This window comes from Nelumbo lutea, chromosome 1 (assembly GCF_056320005.1).
Source record: "Nelumbo lutea isolate HS-2025 chromosome 1, American lotus-T2T, whole genome shotgun sequence".
In the NCBI taxonomy this organism is placed as follows: domain Eukaryota; kingdom Viridiplantae; phylum Streptophyta; class Magnoliopsida; order Proteales; family Nelumbonaceae; genus Nelumbo; species Nelumbo lutea.
In genome coordinates, this window is record NC_142684.1 from 70905890 (window position 1) to 70929341 (window position 23452).

Consider the following 23452-nt stretch of genomic DNA (forward strand, 5'->3'; position numbering starts at 1 on the left):
CAGTTCGAACAGTCTGACCGTTCGAGTCAACGACGGTTTGAAAACATTAAATATTGGCCATTCAAGTAATGCATGAAAAAAGATGAAAATAAAAGGGTTACGTAAAGTGATATATCAAATAAAACATAAGATTTTGGCAATCAGAATGACCCCCTAAGGTCATCTAATTAATCTCATACATCATCCAAATGATGCAACAAGATACACCATATTGCAATAAAAATCTTGATATATCATTTAGATGGATGGGATTAATTTGTTAGTTTAGGAAACTACCTTAATGGCCAAGATTTTTTATTTGATTTATATATTACTCAATGGTCTTGATCAATTGAAATTGGATGGTCAAGATTAATTATTTGGTGCATTGCTTGGAAGGTTGGATTATTATATGAAATCTTGGTATACTCGTTTGTATGTTTGGTATTAATTGACTTAGACTGGTTTTAGGAGGCCATTTTATTTTTCCATTCATGGACTTTTCTATAATTTTCATGTATTATTTAAGTGGATGGTGGAAAAGCTTATGAGCACTGAATCCGATTTCTATTCCTCACCTCTTTGCATTTAACCTTTGATTCGGCTGGAACCAGATCTAGTAGGCACTACAAATTAACGTTAAATGAGCATTTGATAAATATTTTGATAATTGTTAAAAGTGGGTATTAATTTTTTTCAAGGATAGGCTGAGGATATTTAAAGGGGTAGATGTCAAAAAAATTTCTAAATGCTTATTTACCATGCTTACAATGTGCCTATCTGATCCGAACTGGATTCGACCATCCTTGAGGTATTCACAGGTTGGGTTGGGTTGGTTTGAGTCATTTTCTTCAACTGACCCAACCTAGTCGGTTCACTTATTGACTAAACCAAAACCGACTGACCTTGAAGCGAAACCGACCCAAACATGAAGGGTTGGTTTATCGGTTTAGTCGGTTTTTATATATATTCTAAATTAAAATATTTATTTATATTTAAGTTTATTTCTTTTTAGTTTTTATGCAAAACCAAAATATATATTTAAATCGATTAATTTTTTTATGCAAAACTTATTTTGTTGTCAATATATATTTAAATTTATACAAAACTGAATTAAATATTGTATCATTGTATTATATTTGTATTGGTTTTATGTTTTTAGTTTTTATCATAAATAATCATTTTTTTTTCAAATTTCAAACAAAACACAAATAAAACATATCAACGTTTAACATATAAGATAATAAATAATGAATAATTACTTAAATATACAGGATTGATTCGGTTCGATTCATATATGAAAATCAAAACCAAACCAAATTATTGGTTTATTTTCTCATACAAATCAAAACCGACCAATGGAAAAAACCGATTAACTCGAATTGGGTCGGGTCGATTTAGTCGATTTAATCAGTTTGACATTTAATATGAACACCCGTAGGCCATCGTTGGAATGGATATGCTCGTATTTGAATAGAAAAAGACAGCAAACAAGCAATACAGAACCAAACTACAAACAAGATAACGGCAAACGGGCCTTACGTTTTCTGGGTCTATTTTTTGAGGCCTTACTAATTGAGCAGTGCAAAAACCTTTGGTTTTGGGCCTCCACCACTTCTCTTAAAGAGAATGGATCGAGCGCATCCCGTGCACGTTAGGTATCCCTTCCATCCAGTTAAACACCTAAAAAACAACAGGTCTTCTCTTCACTTCCTCTCTTCTCCAATGCTGCTGATATGCCTCCGTCAACTCAGTATGTCCAAAGCTTTAATTTTTCCTGTTCTATCCATTGAATTACAGGCAGAAAGTGAATTTCAAAGGCGTCAATGGACGTGCTATTCGGATCCATCGATGTACGAGAGCTTCTCTCGGTGCAGGAGTTCGACGAATCATCTCCCCTATCAGCTCCAGATCTCCGCCTTCTCATCGATCGACTGCAAGTTCGATCCCTCCAAATAAAAGAGAAGGTTCGTGATTACATTATTTCTCACCACAAAGACCTCTCTGTGATCTTTACCTCTTGCTCTGAAGCTGTTGCGAGGACTGGAGACATCTCCGAAGATGTCTCCAATGTTATCCGGCTCATCTCTGATCATCCGATTGATATGGAGATCAGAGACATAGTAGATGAGATTAATAGTAAAAGGAAAGAGCTGAAGGAGAAGAAAGAGTTGTTGGCTATAATCCAGACTGTGGTAAATTTAGTAAGGAGATTAACATCCGTGAGGGAGGATTTGAAGGACGGGCGGTTGATCGATGCAGCGGGTGCGGTTAGGGATTTGAAGAAAGCATTGCCGATTCACGATGAGGTGGTTGAGAAGAGGGAGCCAGTGGTTTTTGGTTTGTTGAGGAAAGAGTGGATGGACTGCTTTGACGAGGTATGCTTGATGTTAAGTTTATTTACTCAATTTTAGGTTCTTAAATGAATAAGCAATTTGTTCCTGTTCATTTATTTATTTGTTCAATTTCAATTTGAATTTGTAGGTGCGAGAAGTGCTTCTGGGGCTTTTGGAGAATATAATAAGTTTTGAGCCAGAAAGTGGCATAGTGAGAGTGAAACTTCAGTTAACTACGGTTGGGACTAATGCTGTTGATCTCCGTACGGTTTTGACTTCAATGGATGTGAGTTTTATTCTACGCATGTGTTTCTTCTTCTCCAAACTTTATGGTGTATAAGATCTATCACATTCCGCAAATTCTATTAGCTTAAAATGATATAAACTGGGAATACCTTATTTTACTGTAACTATAGTAATCCCGGTATTGGTTCATGTACTAAAAATACTATTTAGTTATGGCCTTCGCTGATTGTTTTGTTGAGCTAAGATTTGTATGCTCTGCATTGTTTGATATTCATTGTCTCCCATCTACAGGTGGTTGACATGCTTGATTATGGGTTTGCAAGGGTAGCAGACTTGATGGTTAAATATACCATAGCTCCAATAGTAAGCAATGGATGTCCTGCTGTTTCTGTGGAAGAATCAGATCAGGACTCTGGGCAGATGACTGAGGCGATTCTCAAACTTGTTCCATCTTCCAATTCTCAGGTAAATTTGGTGTTTGACTCCAGCAGATTAACCAATCTTTAATTCTTTGTCAAATTTGTCTCTTCTATGAAATATTGATGGTATGTTGCTATTAGAAAATATTGATGGCAGGATTTGTAATGGAAAAGTTGCACTAACCAACCACATATAAAGACATGCAAACCAATGGTATCACTACATTCTGATAACAGTGGGGCATACTGAATCTACAACTATCAGATAATGGTAATTAATTACAATGAGTTCAACAAATCTACAACTATGCTTACTCTATAGGGTTTGAATTTGCTAGAAGTTCTATAAGGCCCTTGATTGGATAAACCATTAAAGCTCACAGATGGTGGTAGTGGGATTGTTCAAATACAACACCACAGGATCTTTGTAAGTACAGATATTGAGATATATTATGAGGGAAGCAGAATCTTTTTCTAGGGACAACTGGACATATAGTTCAGCTAATAGTATGGCTGATGCTCTGGCAAGGCAAGGGGTAAACACAACTATTTTGTATTGGATTGCCTCCCAAGGGAGAGGCTTGAATATACATCATGTGAATGGAATAAGTGAGATAGGTTGTGGATGCTAGGCATGAAACCAAATACTGTATATCATTCTTTTGTCACACTTGATAAAATTTCTGTTTGCTACCAACCAAATAAAAAAAAGCTATAACCATGCTTTTCTGAGCTTTCATGCTTGTTTTAATATAGAAACATCTGACATCTCTAGCTTTCATGTTCCTATTTCTCTCATTTCTTTAGTTTTAACTCAGTCTCTTATCGTGTTTCTGCTTCATTAATTTGGGAATGAAGTCATCCAAATCTTACCCCAACTATATAGGGTCAGCTGCATGAATCCTGTTTTGTCATTCCATTCTGTTTAATGTGATATTCATTGTTAAATTATTAACAATATCGGTCTGCCCCTACCCCTTCTAGTCCCTTCAACTTTCAATAGACCACTCCTTCTTATGGGTTCTGCCAAAGGTATGCAATGCACATGACGAAACCATCTTAGGGTCTGTTCGATTACAGCTGAAAATGCTTAACTGAAATGCTTATCACATTGTCTTTTAGTGAATAAGATTTTAAGGAGTTGTAGGCTTCTTAATTTTTGAAACTGAAGTTGGGTAAATCACTATATCCTTGAAGATTCTATTATTTAATTATTTTAACAACCAAAAGACAAAGTAATGAGTCTTTCAGTTCAGCACTTTCAGCTGTTATTAAACAGCCCCTTTCTACTTTATCTCATTTTATCACCCATTGGAGTTACTCCTAGGTTCCTTCTAAAGATTTTCTTTTTTTTTAATAAGGTAAAGTGTTGTATTGCAAAAGGGAACCAATTCATCAGCCCATGTATAATGAGAACCTGTACATTGTGAATTTACAAAAAGATCTGAGAAATCAGCTAAAGAAAGGTTCAGCTTGCAAAAAAGGAAAAAGCTGAACTCCAATGAAAGCTCTTTGTACACTTAACCAGGAATGTAGAAAACCTATAACTTTGTTCTTAACCGAAACTATGTCATTGGAAAGATTGTCAAAAATCTGGCTATTCCTTTCCTTCCAAAGGGCCCAAAGGATAGCAGCTTGCCTCTAACATTCAGACCCTCAAGGGTCCACCCCTGAAGCAGCTGTAGGACTGTGGCAGGTGGGCAAGAAGAAACACCAAATCTGCAGAGAGCCATTTCCCAAAGCTACTGAGAGAAGTTGCAGTGAATAAAAATGTGATTAGAGGATTCAGCTAATGACTTGATTTTAGGCTCTGTCCTTTCTAGTTTTTCCATTCATCCATCTCAACATACGCGTTTCTGCCACACTCATTTTTCTGGACATGTTGTTTCTTGATTGCCCAACACTTTGCTCCATACAGCATAGCTGGCCTTACAATTATTTATAGAGTTTTCTTTTTAATCTAAGTGGTATTCGCCCATCACATAAAATTGTGGGTGCATCCCTCCATTTTGCTCATCTTGCTCTAATTCTATGGGGAACATCCTCCTCAATCTCTCCCTTGTTTTTTTTTTTGGATAGGAAATGGTAACTTTCATTGATGATTTGAAAAAGTTAACAGATTTACCACCCACAAAATGGATGGAATATCAAAACAAAATCTTACAAACAAACCCAAAACAAAATCTCTCTAGTAGATCCTTGCTTAGCTAAAGTGTCAGCCATTCCATTTGCTGACCTTTACCATTTAAAATGCACCCCAATCTCCCTTGCTAAGCTAATAATCTCTCTTAGAGGCTGTCTAAGAGACCAAATTCCCATGTTTCCAGATTGCATCCACCCTATTACCAGCTTGGAGTCTTTTCACTTCTAATTGCTGCATTCCCCATTGTTTCGCCAGTCTCAAACCTTGAAGTAAGGCCATTACTTCTGCCCTTAAGGAATATCCCATCTCAATTGGGCCCGAGTAAAGGGCCAAGACTTTTCCTTCCTCATTTCTGAACACACCCCCAACTCCCGATTGACCTGGATTATCCAAGGAGCTTCCATCAAAGTTTAACTTCACCCTGGAATGAGGCGGTGGTACCCAACTTTCTTGTACCACAGGGGAGGAGGGTGAGGATACAGCTATAGCATTCCAATTTCTAATTAAGTCAATCTCTCCCTTGTTATGAATTATCAAACCAACATACCAAAAAAGGCCACACATTTGAAGGCCTCTTTGCAAGTCAGAGACTTGTCAGAGCATGTAAAAGTCTTTGCACATGATGTAATTAAACTATCTTCTTATTATGCTTTACATGAATTGTGCTCCTTTACCATTTTGTGGATTGTGCCTACTCTAACATCTTACAATAATCACCAACAGTGTTTAAAGTAAAGGGCAAATTTTACCCATCTGACTGCAATTATTTGATTGGATATTGAACCCATGTTGGATCATAGATGATAATTACCATGTTTCAATTTAATTTATGCCTCTAATACCCTAAAGACTGATATTTTTTTTTGGGTAGTAATCTCTAATTGTCTTCTATGTTGAAAAGCACAACAATGTTTGTGTCAATCTCTAGCACTGATATGTGGTATCTAACAGGGTGACTTAAGGAAACTAAGTTGTCAAATATCTGTACAGATCATTATTTGCTTCGAGAGTAATTCATTACCCATCTGACTGCAATTATTTGATTGGATATTGTACCCATGTTGGATCATAGATGATAATTGCCATGTTTCAATTTAATTTATGCCTCTAATACCCTAAAGACTGATATTTCTTTTGGGTATTAATCTGTAATTGTCTTCTATGTTGAAAAGCACAGCAATGTTTGTGTCAACCTCTAGCACTGATATGTGGTATCTAACGGGGTGACTTAAGGAAACTAAGTTGTCAAATATCTGTACAGATCATTATTTGCTTTGAAAGTAATTCAATTGTTCTATGACTGCACAATATAAGAGAAATGCATTTGGATGATTCTGATGAAATTGCAAAATTATGTAAATTATATATTAGTAGTAGTTTTTTTATCAGTAGGAAATAATTTTATTGATGCAAACTTAGAAATTACAAGAGGGTGGGTGTAAATTTCACCCCAAACAACAAAAGATTACAGATTTTCCCAAAATATTTGCCGTCTTACAGCCCCTTGTTTGGCTAAAGAGTCTGCCATTCCATTTGCTGTTCTCCTCACCCATTTGAAAGAGACATGTAGCTCCCTTATCAGACTTTCAATCTCCCTAAATTTGTGCTGGAAGACCCAAGAATTCTGGGTACTGCATCTTGCTCAACAGATGACTACTTAAGTCTCCTTCCACCTCTAGATTGTGGACACCCACTTGTTTATTAAACCTTAACCCTTGCAGTAAGCTGACGAGTTCTGCTGTCAGTGCATCACCATGTGCCTAGGGTCCTGACTATAAAGCCACCACCCTAGACGTGAGTTGTGAATTAAGGAAGCTCCCTAGACGTGCCCACCCATCTCTCTTACATGGATAAATCTCTGTTCAGTTGAAACTTTTAATTGAAATGCTTTTTTTTTTTTTTTTTAATTTTTGAAAGGTCCATAGAAAGCTTATTTTTAACACATAGGATAAGTACAAGTCTGTTCACCAGTCTGAATGTTCTTCTCAAGATTTCTAGAGTTATTAATGGCCTCAAAGTGTAGGCTCATTTTTTTTGGCTAGGCACCCAATCATGATGCAACCTCGAAGATCTGTATTTACAGACTATGAGATTGGGGCTTTAGATAGTTTATCAACTGTTTGTGCAGGTAGATTCCGGATCTGCTAATCACCTAGTTGATACACTTTCCAGAATAGGAACTAGGAGGACATATACACTTAAGGGAAGATCTTGAGCATTGAACATAATCTTTTTCATCTTGTTTCTGGTCAGCTTCAAGCTGTTCTATGCATGATTTTGTTACTGTACCCTGCTATCAGACTTCTTATACGGAAGGGGTTTCCTCTTTATTTCACCGTTTATAGAATTCTTTTCATAATTTTGCAATGTAGTTACAACATTATTTATTTGAAAATTTATTGCTTTAACTTTTAATGTATGCAAATAGTTTTAAAATTTAAAACAGTGAAGGTACTGTTATGGTCATCGAATTGCAATGGTGTTACATGCTTTTATGATTGCTTGGATTAGCTCTTGTAGAATCCATGTGTTATTTGGCTATAATCCTGTTAAAATGCATGGATTTTGCAACTATTTGTTTGGGGGTTATTCAGGTTATAAAGTCTATTCTCAAATTTATTTGATATTACATCCAGGTTGAATGCATGGATGGTGCAGCAATTTATTCAGAGATTCTTCAGGTTATAAAGTTCATTTCCAAATTCATATGCTTTGAAAATGGCCAATGGATGCGATGTTTTGGAAGACTGACATGGACAAGGATCTCAGAGCTGGTTATTTCTAGATTCCTATCCAAGGCATGGTTTTGAACTCTTTGGATTGGATCAGCATTGGTGCAATCTTTTGATGCCCTATTATGGTGAAAATTGCTGCCTGTATTTTTTTTTACTGAAAAGAGAAACACATGCATGCCTTGTTTCATTGTGACATCTGTAGTAATGTCTATATATTTTTATCAATAACTCACAGATTTCATTAAAATTAGAGAGAAAAAAAAACACAGGTACAAGAAAAGGGAGATAAACTCTCTTATCTCACCTAACCAAAACAACAAGACAAGAGAAAAATTACAAGATAGCCCAGAACAAAGAGTCCCTAGATGCCCCTTGTTTAACCCATCAGCAAAGGGGTTAGCACTTCTTTTAGCCCAACTCATCTTCACCTCAATATTCTTGGTTAACCAATTAAATTTCCTCTTCTCATTGCTGTAGTTCCAAAAATTAGCAGTATCATTTCTCAGCCAATCCACTACCAGTTTAGAATCGCCTTCTATGACCAATTTGGTGATGTTCAGTTCAATTGCCCTTTGAGTTCCTTCTATAACAGCTGAAATCTCAGCTGTAAGAGAATCACCCATTCCAATTGGCCCCGAAAAGAGAGCAATTATCACTCACTCCTCATCTCTTAAGACACCCCCAATACCTGATGGACCCGGATTACCCATGCTACTTCTGTCAAAATTAAGTTTGATAAAACCACTAGGAGGAGGAGTCCAAGAGGGTAGGGATGTGTCCTTAACCGGAGCTGATCTTCCAATTTCCTTCCAATTTCTAAACAAATCATCCGCTGAAAAGTCTTTAAAAAGAGTCAAAGACTTCAGCCAATGTACCACTCTGATCTGAATTCGCTGAAAAGTCTGTAGTAATGTCTATTCTCATTTTTTTTTTTATCAATAACAGTAATGTCTATTCCCATTGAATGAGGAAAGGATGTCTTCTTTGTTGGACCGGCTCATTTATAGGATATGCAAAGTTATATATAGGGTTTTGTGAGATATTAAATGTCAAGGAACATGTCAATCCAGGTGGGATGGTTAGGAGATCTGCCAACAGTTTGGGCACACTTGTAATCTGTTTGGGTCAGCTAACTAAAGCTGGTTTCTTTCACAACTTCTTGTTGTATCCTAAAGTTTTCTAATTAATGAAATCTTTTCAGAGTTATTGATAAAAAAAAAATCTAAAATACCTATTTGCATTTTGGCAGACTGCAGGAAATTATTGATCATATATAATATAAAGATAAACATGAATAAAAAATTAATATTTTGTCAGAATTTCTGAAAATCTTCTATATTTCATTCTGGTTCTGATGACCAAAGGAATGATATATAAACAAACTTAAGTCCCTTAAAGTTTTGGTCTGAAAATAGAGAGGAAATAGGATTAACTAGAATAAGTATGGGAGGGTTAATCTGTGGAAGCAGCCAAGCTTCTTAAACTGTAGGAGCAGATCCAAGACCTTTGCTCAAATGATTGCAGAAGTTGGAAGGAGAAGGATGGGCATTTTTCTGTTTGGTCTTTGGGACATACCAGGTTATTCCAACATTCTTGATCTGGATGGATGTGCTGGGTAAGTTCCTAAACAGAGACGAATTACTTAGTAGCCTGAACATGGCAGTTGGCTGCTAATTCTTTAAGAACTAATATGCCTATCTTTCTATCTCAAGGCAGAACTGTTTTGGGGATAGGCGAGAGTTTTCTTTGTTTTTTGTTTTTTTTTTATCAATAACACTTTCATTAACTCATCAATAGAAGATTTACAATAGGAAGACAAACATGCTTATCTTCCAAGAGCAACAAAGAACCTCAAGAAAAGGAAAAAAAGAAAGAAAAAACACTATAGTTACAGCTTAGCCCAAAAAAGTGAATCCCTTTCTTCCCCTTGTTTAGCTAAACCGTCAGCTAGGGAATTAGCCGATCTTTTGACCCAACATTTCTTAACTTCCATCTCCCACATCAGCCACTTGAATTTCCTCCTCTCATTATTGTACTTCCATAAGCCATTGTGATCTTTAATCAGCCACCCTATTACCACCTCTGAATCCCCTTCAATTAAGAGTTTCCTAATGTTCAACTCCTTAGCTTTCTGGACTCCTTCCATAACTGCAAAGATCTCAGCTCAAAGGGAGTCACCCACTCCAATTGGGCCTGAGAACATGATAGAAATGACCCCATTTTCATCCCTAAAAACACCCCCAATCCCCGATTGTCCCGGATTTCCCTTGCTACTCCCATCAAAGTTTAGTTTCACGAATCCACTAGGTGGAGGGGTCCAAGCCACTCATTACTGACTTAGTCTGTGTGCAACTTGCAATTTCACCCCACTTCCTCAACATGTCATCCACAGTGTAATCTGTGAAAAGCTCCAAAGATTTCAGCCACTGTACCGCCCTAATATGAATGATAGCCCTCAGATCTGCTGCTCCTCTCTGAGCTTTTGAGAAAATCCTGGAGTTTCTTTCTTCCCAAAGTGTCCAACATACTGTAGCCCTTAGTCCTCTCCACATTGTCCTTTCCCTTTTTATCTGCCACCTGAAAAGAGAAGGGGAAAAAAGGACTTGCAAGTTTGAAGGGGTATTCCAACTACATCCAAATAGGGACAAAGCCCATTCCCAAATTGACCTCGCAAAATGGCAAGACACCAGTAGGTGAAAACCAGTCTCCCCATCCGCTTTACAAAGAACACACCACTGAGGTGACAAACAAGTATTGGGTCTCTTCTTTTGGAGTAGATCACTAGTGTTGATTCTTTCCAGATAGGCTTCCCAACAAAAACTACTAACCCTAGGAGGTATTGCTCTGCACCAAACCTCATCAACAGGAAAAGGAGGGAAGGTAGGACTGGTGGACTGACTTAAGACTTTGAAGAAAGAAGCACAAGAAAAAATGACGTTGGGAGAAGGTGTCCAAATTCTAGAATCCGCCCTAGTGCGGTCTAAGACAACGTTATCAAGATTTGCAATAAGGCTCAAAATATTGTCAAAGTCTGAGTCCCTCAAATCCCTTCTTAGACCCAAGTTTTCCACCCAATCCCAGAAATGGAAGAGGACGGGGTGGTAAAAGACGAGATTGGCTCATTTTTCAAATCAGAAAGAGCATACAAAGAAGGAACCTGATCCTTTAGAGGGGCACTCCCCACCCAGGTTTGGTCCCGGAATTTTATGGAGTTACCAGAATTCAAATCGTACCTGATATTAGGGGAGAAAACTGGTAGCAGGTCATGAATGGCTTTCCAAGGAGAATTGCTTGTGGTCCTAGCTCTGATTCCAGCGTCCCATCCATTGTGCTCCAACCTATGAATACTTGCCACTATTCTAGCCCATAGCTTCTACTTCTCCAAGGGGAATCTCCACAACCACTTTCCCTATAGAGTCATATTCCTTCTCCTAATATTCCCAAACCCCAAACCACCACATGTCTTACTCCTACAAACTATCTCCCAGCTAACTCTATGATCCCTCTTTTCCTCTCCCGATTCCCACAAGAAATCTCTCATTAACTTCTCCAATGTATTAGCAACCTTCACTGGGATTTTAAACACCGACAGGAAAAAGATAGGTAAATTAGCAAGCGTGGCCTTAATAAGAGTAATTCTCCCACCAAGAGAGAGGTAGTTCTTTTTCCATGACACCAATCTTTTTTCAAACCTTTCCACCACCGGGTTCTAAAAGCTCTCTCTCATAGGATTATCACCTAAAGGCAACCCTAAGTAGTTCAAAGGCCACCCTGAGACTTCACACCCCCGCATTTCAGCACTCTCCCTGATCTCTCCCTCCTCCAAATTCACCCACATAACACAACTTTTCCCAAGGTTAACCTTCAAGTTGGATATTTGCTCAAACAGTTGTATCACCAACTTCAAATTCCTGATAAAGCTCGCATTACCGCCTTCACAAAACAGAATTGTGTCGTCAGCAAACTGCAAGTGAGTAAGGGGGGTTTCCACCCTTCCAACTCTCCAGCCTCTAATGAGCCCCCTAGAATCTGCTCTGTGAATCAGTTTCCTCAAAACCTCCGCAATTAGAATGAGCAAGAAAGGAGAAAGGGGGTCTCCTTGTCCTATACCCCTACTGGCTGGAAAGAAATCTACCACTGTCTCATTCACTAGCACTGAGTAATGACAATTCTGGACACAACCCATGATTCACTTACACCATCTAGCCCCGAACCCAAATTTAGTCAAAACTTTCCTAAAAAATTCCCAGTCCACCAAGTCATAAGCCTTTTCCAAGTCCAACTTACAGACCACTCCCTTCTTCTTATCCCTCTTAAAGTTCTCCACACTCTCATTAGCAATTAAAATCTGATCAATAATTTGTCTTCCATTCACAAAAGCTCCTTGGTAGTGTGCAATGATATCTGGCAAAACCTTCTTCAGCCTAAAAGACAACACTTTTGCAATGATCTTATACAAGATTAACCAAGCTAATTGGCCTAAAATCCTTCGGGAGTTTTCTTTGTTGCACTTGTAGCTTTTGTTATCTTGGGTTTGGGCTCAGTTTGTATGGCTCCTCATTGTATGGAGATTTGGAACCTTGTATTGGCCAGTTGGTCTGGCAAAGTAGGAGAAAGTGAATCTGCATTTGGTTTCCTACAGTTACACTGATGTAGGACTAGCTTACTCCTAGTCCTTAGAGAAATTGAATGGTCTTCTTGCATGAGAGTTTTATGGTTGCTGATGGCTGTAATGGCTTCTTGAAGGAATAAGAGAGAAAATAGGGAGAGAAAGAAGAGAGAAAGTACTTGGAATCACTCACAGGGTGCCTTGAATCACTCACCATAGTTGGCATAAGCTGAAGAAAACTCAATATATTTCATTGTTTTTGTGTAAAACGTCCATACTTATCTTCTTGATGATTTTGTAAGGACCAACACTCTTTGAGTGGAGCTTCTTGTACACACCTTTAGGAAGATGTTCTGGTCATATACGTACCATAACCATGTCTCCCTCTTGATGATTTGCCAATCGTCGATGAATATCAGCTCTAGCCTTGTATAAATCATTGCTCAATGCAATTTTTCTCTTAACATCATCATGTATCTCTCTTATGTGCCTAGCAAATGCTTTTGCTTCAATGCTAGTACGTGTATTTGGTGGTAAGGTAACTAAGTCAATTGGTCGCTTAGGCTGAATACCAGTCACCACTTCAAATGGATTTCTTCTTGTGGATCCATTTACTAAGCTGTTATAAGAAAACTCAGCTATTGGAAGCACTAGATCCCATCTAGAGGTATGATCACCAACTAGACACCGTAAAAGATCTCCCAAGCTTCTATTTACTACCTCAGTCTGGCCATCTATTTGGGGGTGAAACAATGTAGAGAATTTCAACTAAGTATTGAGTAATTTCCAAAGTGTCTTTCAAAAATAAATCATAGACATAAGTGGGTATCATAAAACAGATAACCATTATGCAGTGAAAAGGAAGGATAGTCATCTTGCTTCCCAGCTTGTAAGTCAGTCAATATAGATGATGCTGAAATCCTTACAACCAGCATAGTCTTGTTTTAGATTGTCAAAACAAATGACTTGGACATTCATGGAATGAAGTATGTAAGCCATCCGACTTAGTGCATTTACCACTTTATTCTCATTTCCATTTTGGTGCTTAAGAACAAAGGTGTATTCTTGTAGGAATGAAACCCACTTCCCATGCCTATAGTTTAGTTTCTTTTGGGAATTCAAGTACTTTAAAGCTTCTTGATCTGAATAGAGCACAAACTTCTTGGATATTAAGTAGTGTCGCCAATGTCGTAGAACTTGCACTACTGCATATAATTCCTTGTCGTAAGTTGAATATTTCTGCTTGGCTTCATTTAGTTTCTCACTATGAAATGCAATGGGATGGCCTTCTTGCATGAGAACCCCTCCAATTCCACACCGGATGCATCACATGCCACTTCAAAGACTTTAGAGAAGTCTGGAAGTTGTAAAGTAGGTGCCTCTGTCATTTTCTTCTTGATAGTCTCAAATGCCTTTGTTGCTGCCTTGGTCCAATTAAAAATTCACCTCTTTTCATTGCATCTGTAATTGGAGCCATGATAGTGCTGAACCTCTTAATAAATCTTCTATAAAAAGTTGCTAGGTTGTGGAAACTTTTAACCTCTTGAAGATTGGTAGGTAGGGGCCAATCTAAGATAGAGTTTACTTTTTCGGGATCAACACTTGTGTCTTCAGCAGAAACAACAAACCCCAAAAATATTACTTTGGGTGACGTGAAAGAGCATTTTTTAAGTTAGTGTAGAGTTTCTCTTCGCGTAAAACTCTCATCACTTGATGTAGATGATCAATGTGCTCTTCTAGACTATGGCTATATATAAGAATATCATCAAAATAAACAACTAGGAAATGACCATTGAAAGATTGAAGTACCTGGGTCATCATCCTCATGAAAGTACTAGGGACATTGGTTAGTCTAAATGGCATAACTAACCACTCGTATATGTCAATACTCTTAGCTGAATAGAGAAAAAGAACAAGGATAATCTTAGAGGTGTCAAGAATGATCGACCCCCACCTCAAAGAGTCTCCTATATATTAAAAGATATGTACGATTACAAGAATGCCCATATAGGGCTGAAAGAGAAAAGAAGAATAAGATGTATAAGTAATATACAAACCTCTGCCCGACCTGATGAATCACCTCCCTCCTCTCGTATTGCACTCGGACCATTCCTCTCCACTGGAGTAAATTGCTTAGGTCCACAAGCAACTGCCTGAGCAAAAGAAACATTGGTTTTCTCACCGTTGCTTTGTGTAACACGTCTAACACTTCTAATGGTTTCCTGATCTGAGTCTTTTGGCCTGCCTAAAGGTTGTGCTTCCATTCTTGTGAAAACTCCTTGTTTCTTTTTTACAGCCACTTTCAGACTGCCATGTAGCTGCAGCTCCTCCACCACTTCGTCTTCCTCCTACCTTGCTTCTCTCCACCGGGTAGCTTCAATGGAGGACAGTAACCACACTGGGAAGAACAAACCCTCCACAGCTACATTCACTTTCTTCGGTATATCTTCTGGTTTTACACCACCTAATAGAATGGCTGTACTTCGCAGGTCTCCCCAGAAAACACCATCAAGGCGAGCTCCACACAACAAAGCAATTGAGTTTGCTGTTTTTTGATTCCAGAGATGGAATGGCAACCCAAGCACTCGAACAATTACATTATCTTCCACTGAGAACACTTTTGAATTTGATGAAAACGACCATTTAAAAACTGAGAAGGTTCCCAGATCATCTTGGATACTTAGGGCTCTAACATTTACCTGGTTTTCAAGAGGGTCCAACACTGCCTTAGCAGGGTCGAACGGGGTCACAATAAAGGTGCTTCTTAGCTCCATCTTGCTCTTCAACATTTCTGCAACTTTCCACCAGTCTGTCACCACCCCTCCAGCTTCAACCACTAGCATTCTATCCCATTTTCCTTTTGTCCCCTCTGCTACCAATGAAGGGCCCCTCCTACTATTTGTCATGGCCACAAACTTTTTGTTTGTATCCTCTTTTTTACACAAAGACTGGCTTCTGGCTTCTGGTCGTTGTCCCCTTTCATCAACTTCAATATTCTCTTTATTCTCCATTCTCCTTCTATTTAGAAAATTTGTTAGTGTCCCAGCTATCCTTCTCCACCCTTGATCATTCTTCCCTTGAGGAAGACAAATCATTTGTTTCCTTCCTTTAGAGAAATATTCAGTTAAAGAAATAAACGCACCTTTTGCATTCCTCTTGATCTCCAGCACATACCTCCTACCCGATCCTGAGAAATTTTCTTTCCGATATTTCTGCTTCCCTTTAGCAGCTGCATCAGAGACAAACTCTTTCACCCACTCAATCATTTCTGAGCCTTCCACAAGGATCGTGGCTCTCTTCCGTTCTCTTACTTTCAAACCCATTCTTCCTTTGATCCGTATCTCTTTGAAGAGAAACTCTTTGGCCTCTATCCTCAGAGCAGACCTCCATTTTACTTTCTCCACGAAACCTCCCTCCACTTTCTCCATGAAGCCTCCCATCCACTTTAGCAATAGCTTCGCCAAGCATTTCCTTGTTACCTCATTCCTTAGAAGAACATCAGTGGCTGGCCACTATTTTCTCTAAGTTGGACTTAAGGGCAGGCTATCATACTTGGAGTAATCATTAATCAGAAGCTCTTTTGGTTATATGTCCAATATGGGGTTGCATTGTAGGTATGGTGTGGCTAAAGCATTAAGTAGGAGCTAGTTTATATTATCTTTGCTATTGCTTGTGCTACCGCTTTTTGGCCATGGAGTTCATGTATCAGGCTGTTAGTGGATGCTTTGATATATATATTATCTCAGAAATGGTAATGTTATATTCTGCTGTTTTCCTTGTTTTATCTTTGTTATTTGTGTATAATTTAGCTAACAAAATGTTTATTTCAGGCTGTTCCTAATGATGCTTCAAAGCTTGCAGAGTTTCAAAGGATCATAAAACTCACGTCTGACTTCGAGACTGGTCTAAAGGAAATGTTGTTTATTTCAGCATCTGATAGCAAGGATGAAAAATTGAGCAATTTTGCACAAAATGTGGAGGTTCACTTTGCAAATAGGAAGAAGACTGAAATCCTAGCGAAGGCTAGAAATTTACTACTACAATGTGATTTTGTCCTTGCTCCAGTATGTATATTACACCAGCACTGTGTAATTATATAGCATTTGTGCACCTATTAAAAAAATGTACTTGTCACAGGAATATACAAGAAAGGGTCCTACTTTGAAGGATGGTGGAATGGATGGAAATGTTGCTCAGCATGCTGTTGACTTGCTTTTTTATCCGGAGAGCTGTGTGCTGTCTAAGGCAGCATCCCAACTTATGGAATTAGTGCATCAAACACTCAAGGTATAGGAAGAATAAGAAAATGAAATAAAAGAAGGGCAGTTCATCCCATTTATAATTTTCTATAGTTTACAGGACTCAATACCTTTATTTGAAACCAAGCTTGTTTTCCACTCATGGCACAAACCAGCAATACCAATTTTCTTTTACCTGGCTTCTCAGCATGTGGAGTTTATTGCATACTTCTTTGAAACCAAGCTCTTTGATGCACAAATTTGAATCACTTTTTTCACCCAAGCACCTTTGTTAATGATGTTTGCTGTTTTCTGTACACAAGCTTGTTAATGAGTGGACCTCAATATTTTTGGCAGTTCTCAGCAATATTAGTGAGCTCATTGTAAACTAATTCCAAATGTTTCATCATTTTTTGTTCCTTTGTAAGCATTTAATTGCATTATGTAATTTTCCCTTGACTCCTTAGCTGAAGATAGTTTAGGTACAATACACTCTTCAATAAAAAACAGTACTTGATAAAAAAACCAAATAAAAGAGCAAAATTGTGAAATATGTTGCCATTTTTTATCTTTAGGACAGTGATTAGTTGGAAGATGGTCCATTGAAGCTACTACATTGATATTATTGTAATAAATAATAGATAGATGTATTAGGTTAACATTATATCCTCAAGTTGAACATTCTTCTCTTTTAAGAGTCTCTCTCTCTCTCTCTCTCTCTGTGTGTTTTTCTTTCTTTCTTTCTTTTTTCCTTTTTTTTGGTCACTCAAACCAGTATGATTTTAGGGGCCATTGCTTGGTGCAATGGTAAAACCTTGGGATGATAAGCATGAGAACACAGATTTGAGTCTGAGAGAGAGAGAGAGGGAGGGAGAGAGAGCAGACCCGGTTAACGTCCATATCCAGTCTACCCTTCCCAAGACCCTGGATAGTCAGGACCATTTTTTTTTATCAACAACTCGCAGATTATATTAAAATTAGAGAGAAAAAGCACAGGACCATCATTAGGTAATGGCCCTTTTACGCAAACCAGTATGATTTTTTTTGGATACCAATATACCATAATTCTGATGCATGGCAATCAGTGCAGGATGTTTGCTTGTCATCGAAAAGAGTGGCTATGGAGTTCTATCATGCTGCAAGAGATGCTCTGCTTCTTTACCAAGCTGTTATACCTGTCAAGGTTAGTACATGGAAGGTAGTAGGGTGAAACGAAATTCTAAGTGCTTTTGTGTGTTAGAAATAAAAGAGAATGCAACTTGACTATGTTGGAGATATCGTACTTATGTTTATAAATTTGTTCCTTTTGGCATACGAAGTTAGAGAAGCATCTTGATAGCATCAACCAAGTTGCCATACTTGTGCACAATGACTGCCTTTATCTGTCTAATGAGATTCTTGGCCTTGCTTTTGAGGTATGTGTGAAATTTTGTACTTCATGCAATCTTATTGTCTTCTGTTTAATATATGTTTCGTTTTTTGGAGCATGTAAAAGAATAGTTCCTTTCATTTTTTTTTTGAGAGAAAAGGAAAGTTATTTGTGTTATATATCAAAAAGAGATTTGTACATGAGAGAATGTACAATGGAGCATGATGATTTAGACAAGCAACCCTCCACAAATGAACAGGAAAACATATACATTGGCAAGAATTTGCTGTTCTATAAAAACTCCTTTACCATTGATTTGGCTAGTCATCTGCTACTGCATTTAGCTTTCTTGGAAATTCATAAATTCTATACTGGCCTAACTGCCATAGTTTCCCTAGTCTCATTTAGATAGTATGCCAACTGGCAAAGGCTACCATCCAACTTTTGCCTCCAACTTATTATGTTTTCTGAGTCAACTTGATTGCCAAAGATTGTAGTAGAAACTATTTGGCAATGTGGGCGCCCACTAGGATGGCTCCCGCCCTGGGCTTCCGTGGAGTTAGCATTTGTCTGATGAACCCACAAAAATGCCCAAATGATGTTCTGATTTGAGATCTTCTTAAACCCAGTTGCCTTGGGGTTCTGTGCTGCACTTTGACTAAATTGTAATTTGACTTTTCATGGGCCAGAAGAGGAAGAACAGCTATAGCCAGAAACTTTCCCAAAGAGGATTGGAGAATTTCCAGTAAATTCCTTTTCAACTCATCATGGGTTTCTCTAAATTCCTTTGTGGCTAACATGCATCGGCCTTGACAAGAAAGAATATGACCCCCAGGCCTCGAAGGATGCATTTGCCAGTGGAAGGGCAAGCACCAACAACAGAAAAAAATGATGGTCTTTCCTTTATCTGTTGTGACATTCATGTGTCTATGGTCTACACTTACAGTTACTCATTAATCCAAATGAGTAAAGGCACTATTACAAACTAAAAAGGTTAGGTCAAAAGATTGGTAACTACTAACTACAAATTAGTTATTCCATATCTAAAGCCACTCTGGTATTGGACAACCCTATTTCTCGGTGATAAACCACTCCATATAAAGGGCAGCCCGGTGCATGAGGCTCCCGCCAATGCAGGGTCTGAGGAGGGACAGATGTATCGTATTATATTGCATGTTTGTGTGAATATATAGTTCTAACAGAATAACCTTAACTGGAGATTACGATCATATGAACTTGGTAGGTTTGAGAAACCATAACTAATTATCCTATCACAAACTAATCTTTGCCACTAGTGCCATAGGCAATTGGCCTTAGATCATAGTTGTCAAAGTGCTGAGGTGAGTTTAGTCTACAGGAGTGCCTTGTCATCTGGTGACTACCCACCCAGGCAATTATTTTTATGTAAATGCATGGTTAATTTTTAGCTTATATCCTAATGCAATAGGCATTCTAATTGATCTTTTCATGAAACTATATGATTTAACCTTCCGCTATTTCAGCATCTATTTGTTCATACTCTTGCATTTGATTTTGTTAATTCAGTATCGGTCAGATTTTCCAAGTTCTGTCAAGGAGCATGCAGTGTTTGTTGATATGGCACCAAGTTTCCATCAGATGGCAGAAGATATACTGCAGAAACAAATTCAACTAGTTAATTCTAACTTGACACAGGTATACCCATATGAAGATGTTGTTCATTTAGTTTAGTGCCTTGTGGGGATGCACTTTGTTTGTTGTTTCTTATTGGGCTTGTCTGGTCTCAGGCTATAAATGGTGCTGATGGATTCCAGAATACTCATCAAATGCAGCAATATGAATCTGCAAAGTTTAGCATAGATCAGGTAACTATGCTATAAGTCATTGTAAAACATCTTTTTCAACAATTTGTTTTTGATAACTAACTATTCCTTTATCAGGTTGTCTTCATTCTTGAGAAGGTGCATATTATATGGGAGCCACTCTTGCTGCCATCTACTTACAAAAAGAGTATGTGCATTGTTCTAGAATATGTTTTCTCCAGAATGATAAAAGATGTACTGCTTTTAGATGATATGGCAGCAGAGGAGACACTAGAGGTACTGCCTGTAAATTGTACTTTTTCATTTATTACGTCTTTTGAAACAAATCATGTATTCAAGTGTTCTTAAGCCTTTATCCTGTTTTCAGCTTCAGAGGCTGATCCATTTAACGCTTGCGAGCTTATCTTCATTATTTGAGTCCCTATTTGCCATCAATGAGAAAAAGAAGTCACAAGAGGGATTCACTTCTGTTCAACTAGAGGAGCTTCTTCCATCCTTGCGTAAACTCCGCAAATTGGCAGGCATGTTTTGTCCTGCTTTACTTTTTCTTTCTTTTTTTTTTTTTAAAGGAATGCTAAGGAGTTAACATTTCTGCTTCTACCCAAGGCTCAAAATATCGATTCAGGACGATATGCCAGTTGGGGCATATTGGCCTGTATCTTTGCTCACTTTTATTGTTTTTCTTTTTTAGCTTTTTTTTTTTTTTTTCAATCTGGTTCAGAGGGGTCGGTTTAAGGTCCTGTCTACCCCCTGAACCAGGTCACACCCTGTAGAGGTGTATTGGTGGCCTCCCGATACGATATGTATTGGCCAATGTGGCCCAATACTATAGAAATTTTGAACCTTGCTTCTACCCTTGACAAATTCATCTTACACATTTGGAAAATTTTGACATTTCAGGTGAACCCACTTCTGTCAACAAATGTGGGTCCCTTGTACAATGTTCCAGGTGTGTGGTATAATAAGATGATTTTTAAGGGTACAAGAAAAAAATAGAAGAGCCTCCTTAGCATCTCTCTCTCTCTCTTGTGGAAATTGACAAACTTGTTTTACGTTGATAGATCTATTAGACATGCCTTTAAAATCTATAACAACAGCTTGGGAAAGTGGAGAACTAGTTAGTTGTGGCTTTACATCAGCTGAGGTACGTTGTGACTTGTTTATGGAGCATTTCTATCTGATTTTTTGGGATGGTAGATTATGTTCTCAATAAGATAAATCATTGTGGTAGACATCTCTGGCAATTTCATGTGTATGTGTGTTCTTATCTTAATGGATCCAGTCTCACCCTTAAGTTGCTTCTTTGAGCAGGTTCAGAATTTCATCAAAGCGATATTCACAGATTCACCTCTGAGAAAGGAATGCTTATTCAGGATAGAGTGCAGCAAATTTTAGAAGTAAATGTCGTTTTGCTCAGCAATTCTAGTATTGATATCATACCCCTGGCTTCACGATAACCTAACGAATAGTGGAAAAATTATTAAAAGAGAAAAAGATGAGAAAAGTCTTCACCATTTGTAATTCGGCTGTATCTTTATTTATATACTCTGTACCTTGTAAATAGGGCATTTACTTGTAAAATTTTGGAAAATAGAGAAAGATGAGATGTGAAGTATTTTTTTGCAACTTCTTAGAACTATAGAGGTTGTTTCTAGGCCACTGACTGATCGATAATCAAGGCTTTGCAAAGCTTAAAAATAATTTTCGTTATTCATTTCTTCTTTTTATTTTGTACTTGGGGGCGAGGGTGGGGTTTAGCAACTCTCATCAGTGATCCGAGGTTTCCGATGTTTTAAGACGAGTTCATAACAGATTAATGTAGCTGCATATGTTGCACAAGAGAAATGGTTATGTTTTGCCACTGTTCTCCCATATCATAGAGTATTTAAGGAGTATGGAAAGAGTAACAACCAATACGCATCAGTGTTCAAAGTAGGGTCCATCACTTAATGAAAAAAAAAAAAAATCTTGGAATCAACCTTTTTTTAAGCGTGTTGGGGAACCAGATCCCCCTGAAATAAGAAAAATGTTATTATTATTGTTATTATTATTTTTTCATTCACTTTTGATAAGCCAACAAAAAGAAAACCACTACGGTAGAGGAGATGCCCACCATCTACAAGGACTATCATTAAACTTTGCATATTGAACCAACATGTGGGCAACCTTATGGAAGATTTAACAAACCCACAATCCATCAATAATTTGCTAAACTTGGTTTGATTGCTAGAAGCCTAGAATCATGCAAATATTTAAATTTATTTTCAAATCATATTTCATTATATTAATAATGTATAATATTTGATTTAAATTATGGCAAAACCTGTGGCGCATTCTATGGAAAATGTTGCAATCAAGTGCGAGCCAAGTTATTGAGTGGGGTCCTTGAACCCCCAAACTTTTCAGAGAAAATGTTACTTGGTGGGGGCAGAGTCACATTAATACTTCATTTCAACCCTGAGCCAATTCAATTTGTTGAAACCCTAATTCTAAGACTATCATTATTATTTTTTGGGTAAGGACTTAAACATACCTCAAGTTTTTAGCAATTGATTTAAATATACCCTTCTCTTTTAAAATGGACTTAAACATACATTATGACTGTTTTTTCTTCATTTTCTTTCAAAATTTCAACAAGAATCAAAACAGAAGACAGACTTTTATAAACTGTTCAATCTGTTAATGGGCGGATCTCATAAGATTTTAGGGCATTCCTTGATGGTGCTTCAAAGCAGAAATGGACCTCATAAGAAGAAGCCTCTCTTTAGGATAAAAAAAAACATGGAATAGACAAAAGGCACACAATATTGAAAGACCCAGAGCTCAGTGGTGTCATGTAGGGCTGTTCATAAGAAGGCCCAACCCGACCAAACTGACCAACCCGGATCAACCCAACCCGAGTCGGCCGGGTTTTCATCAGCACCAGTCGGTTTCGGGTTGTGCAAATTCATAAACCGATAGTTTGGGTTGGTTCGGTTTTTTGTGTGAAAATCGAATTCGACCCGAACCGAACCAACTTAGTTCCTACTTAACTAAAAACTGAAATATCTAAAAATATATATTCCAATATCTATATCTAAAAAATATATATTATGAAATATGCCAGATATATATTTCCATAAAATATATATTCCAATATATTTGTATGTATATTTTTGTTTATATATATATATATATATATATATATATATATATATATATATATATATATATATATATATATTTCTAAAATACATATTTCAGTTTTAAATATATTTCCAAAAAACTAGGTGGCCATGGGGGCATGAATGAACTTAGAGCCGAAACCGACCCAAACCGACCCAACCCGACTCAAACCGACCAGGTCGGTTTTGCTTAACACTGGGTCGGTTTCGGTTTCCATCTTAGGTAACCCGATCAGGTCGAGTCGATTGGAAAAACCTCAATTAACCGACCCAACCTGACCCGTGAACAGCCCCGGTGTCATGGCTTTAGGTTTAAATGTGGATCCTAAGGACGAGTGGAGGAACATGTGGGTCATAACAAATGGGCGGGGATGTAGAGAGAATGATTGGTTAGCACTCAAAAGGGACCAAC

The 23452-nt window shown here is 37.7% G+C and overlaps 1 protein-coding gene across 2 annotated transcripts; it reads left to right on the plus strand.

The window, feature by feature from the left end:
* Positions 1–1528: 1528 nt before the first annotated feature.
* Positions 1529–21586, plus strand: ATZW10 (centromere/kinetochore protein, putative (ZW10)). Of its 2 annotated transcripts, XM_088964293.1 has the most exons (14): positions 1529–2357; positions 2464–2601; positions 2853–3026; positions 7760–7921; positions 16298–16531; positions 16605–16754; positions 17796–17888; positions 18025–18120; positions 19620–19748; positions 19841–19918; positions 19994–20152; positions 20244–20397; positions 20938–21020; positions 21188–21586. In XM_088964293.1, the coding sequence occupies exons 1-14, from the start codon at positions 1806–1808 to the stop codon at positions 21269–21271; spliced, it is 2286 nt and encodes a 761-aa protein (XP_088820419.1). In that variant the 5' UTR covers positions 1529–1805; the 3' UTR covers positions 21272–21586. The 2 variants fall into 2 exon arrangements, with proteins under 2 accessions (XP_088820419.1, XP_088820420.1); XM_088964294.1 differs by lacking the exons at positions 20938–21020; positions 21188–21586 and adding an exon at positions 20777–20900.
* The last annotated feature ends 1866 nt before the right edge of the window (positions 21587–23452 follow it).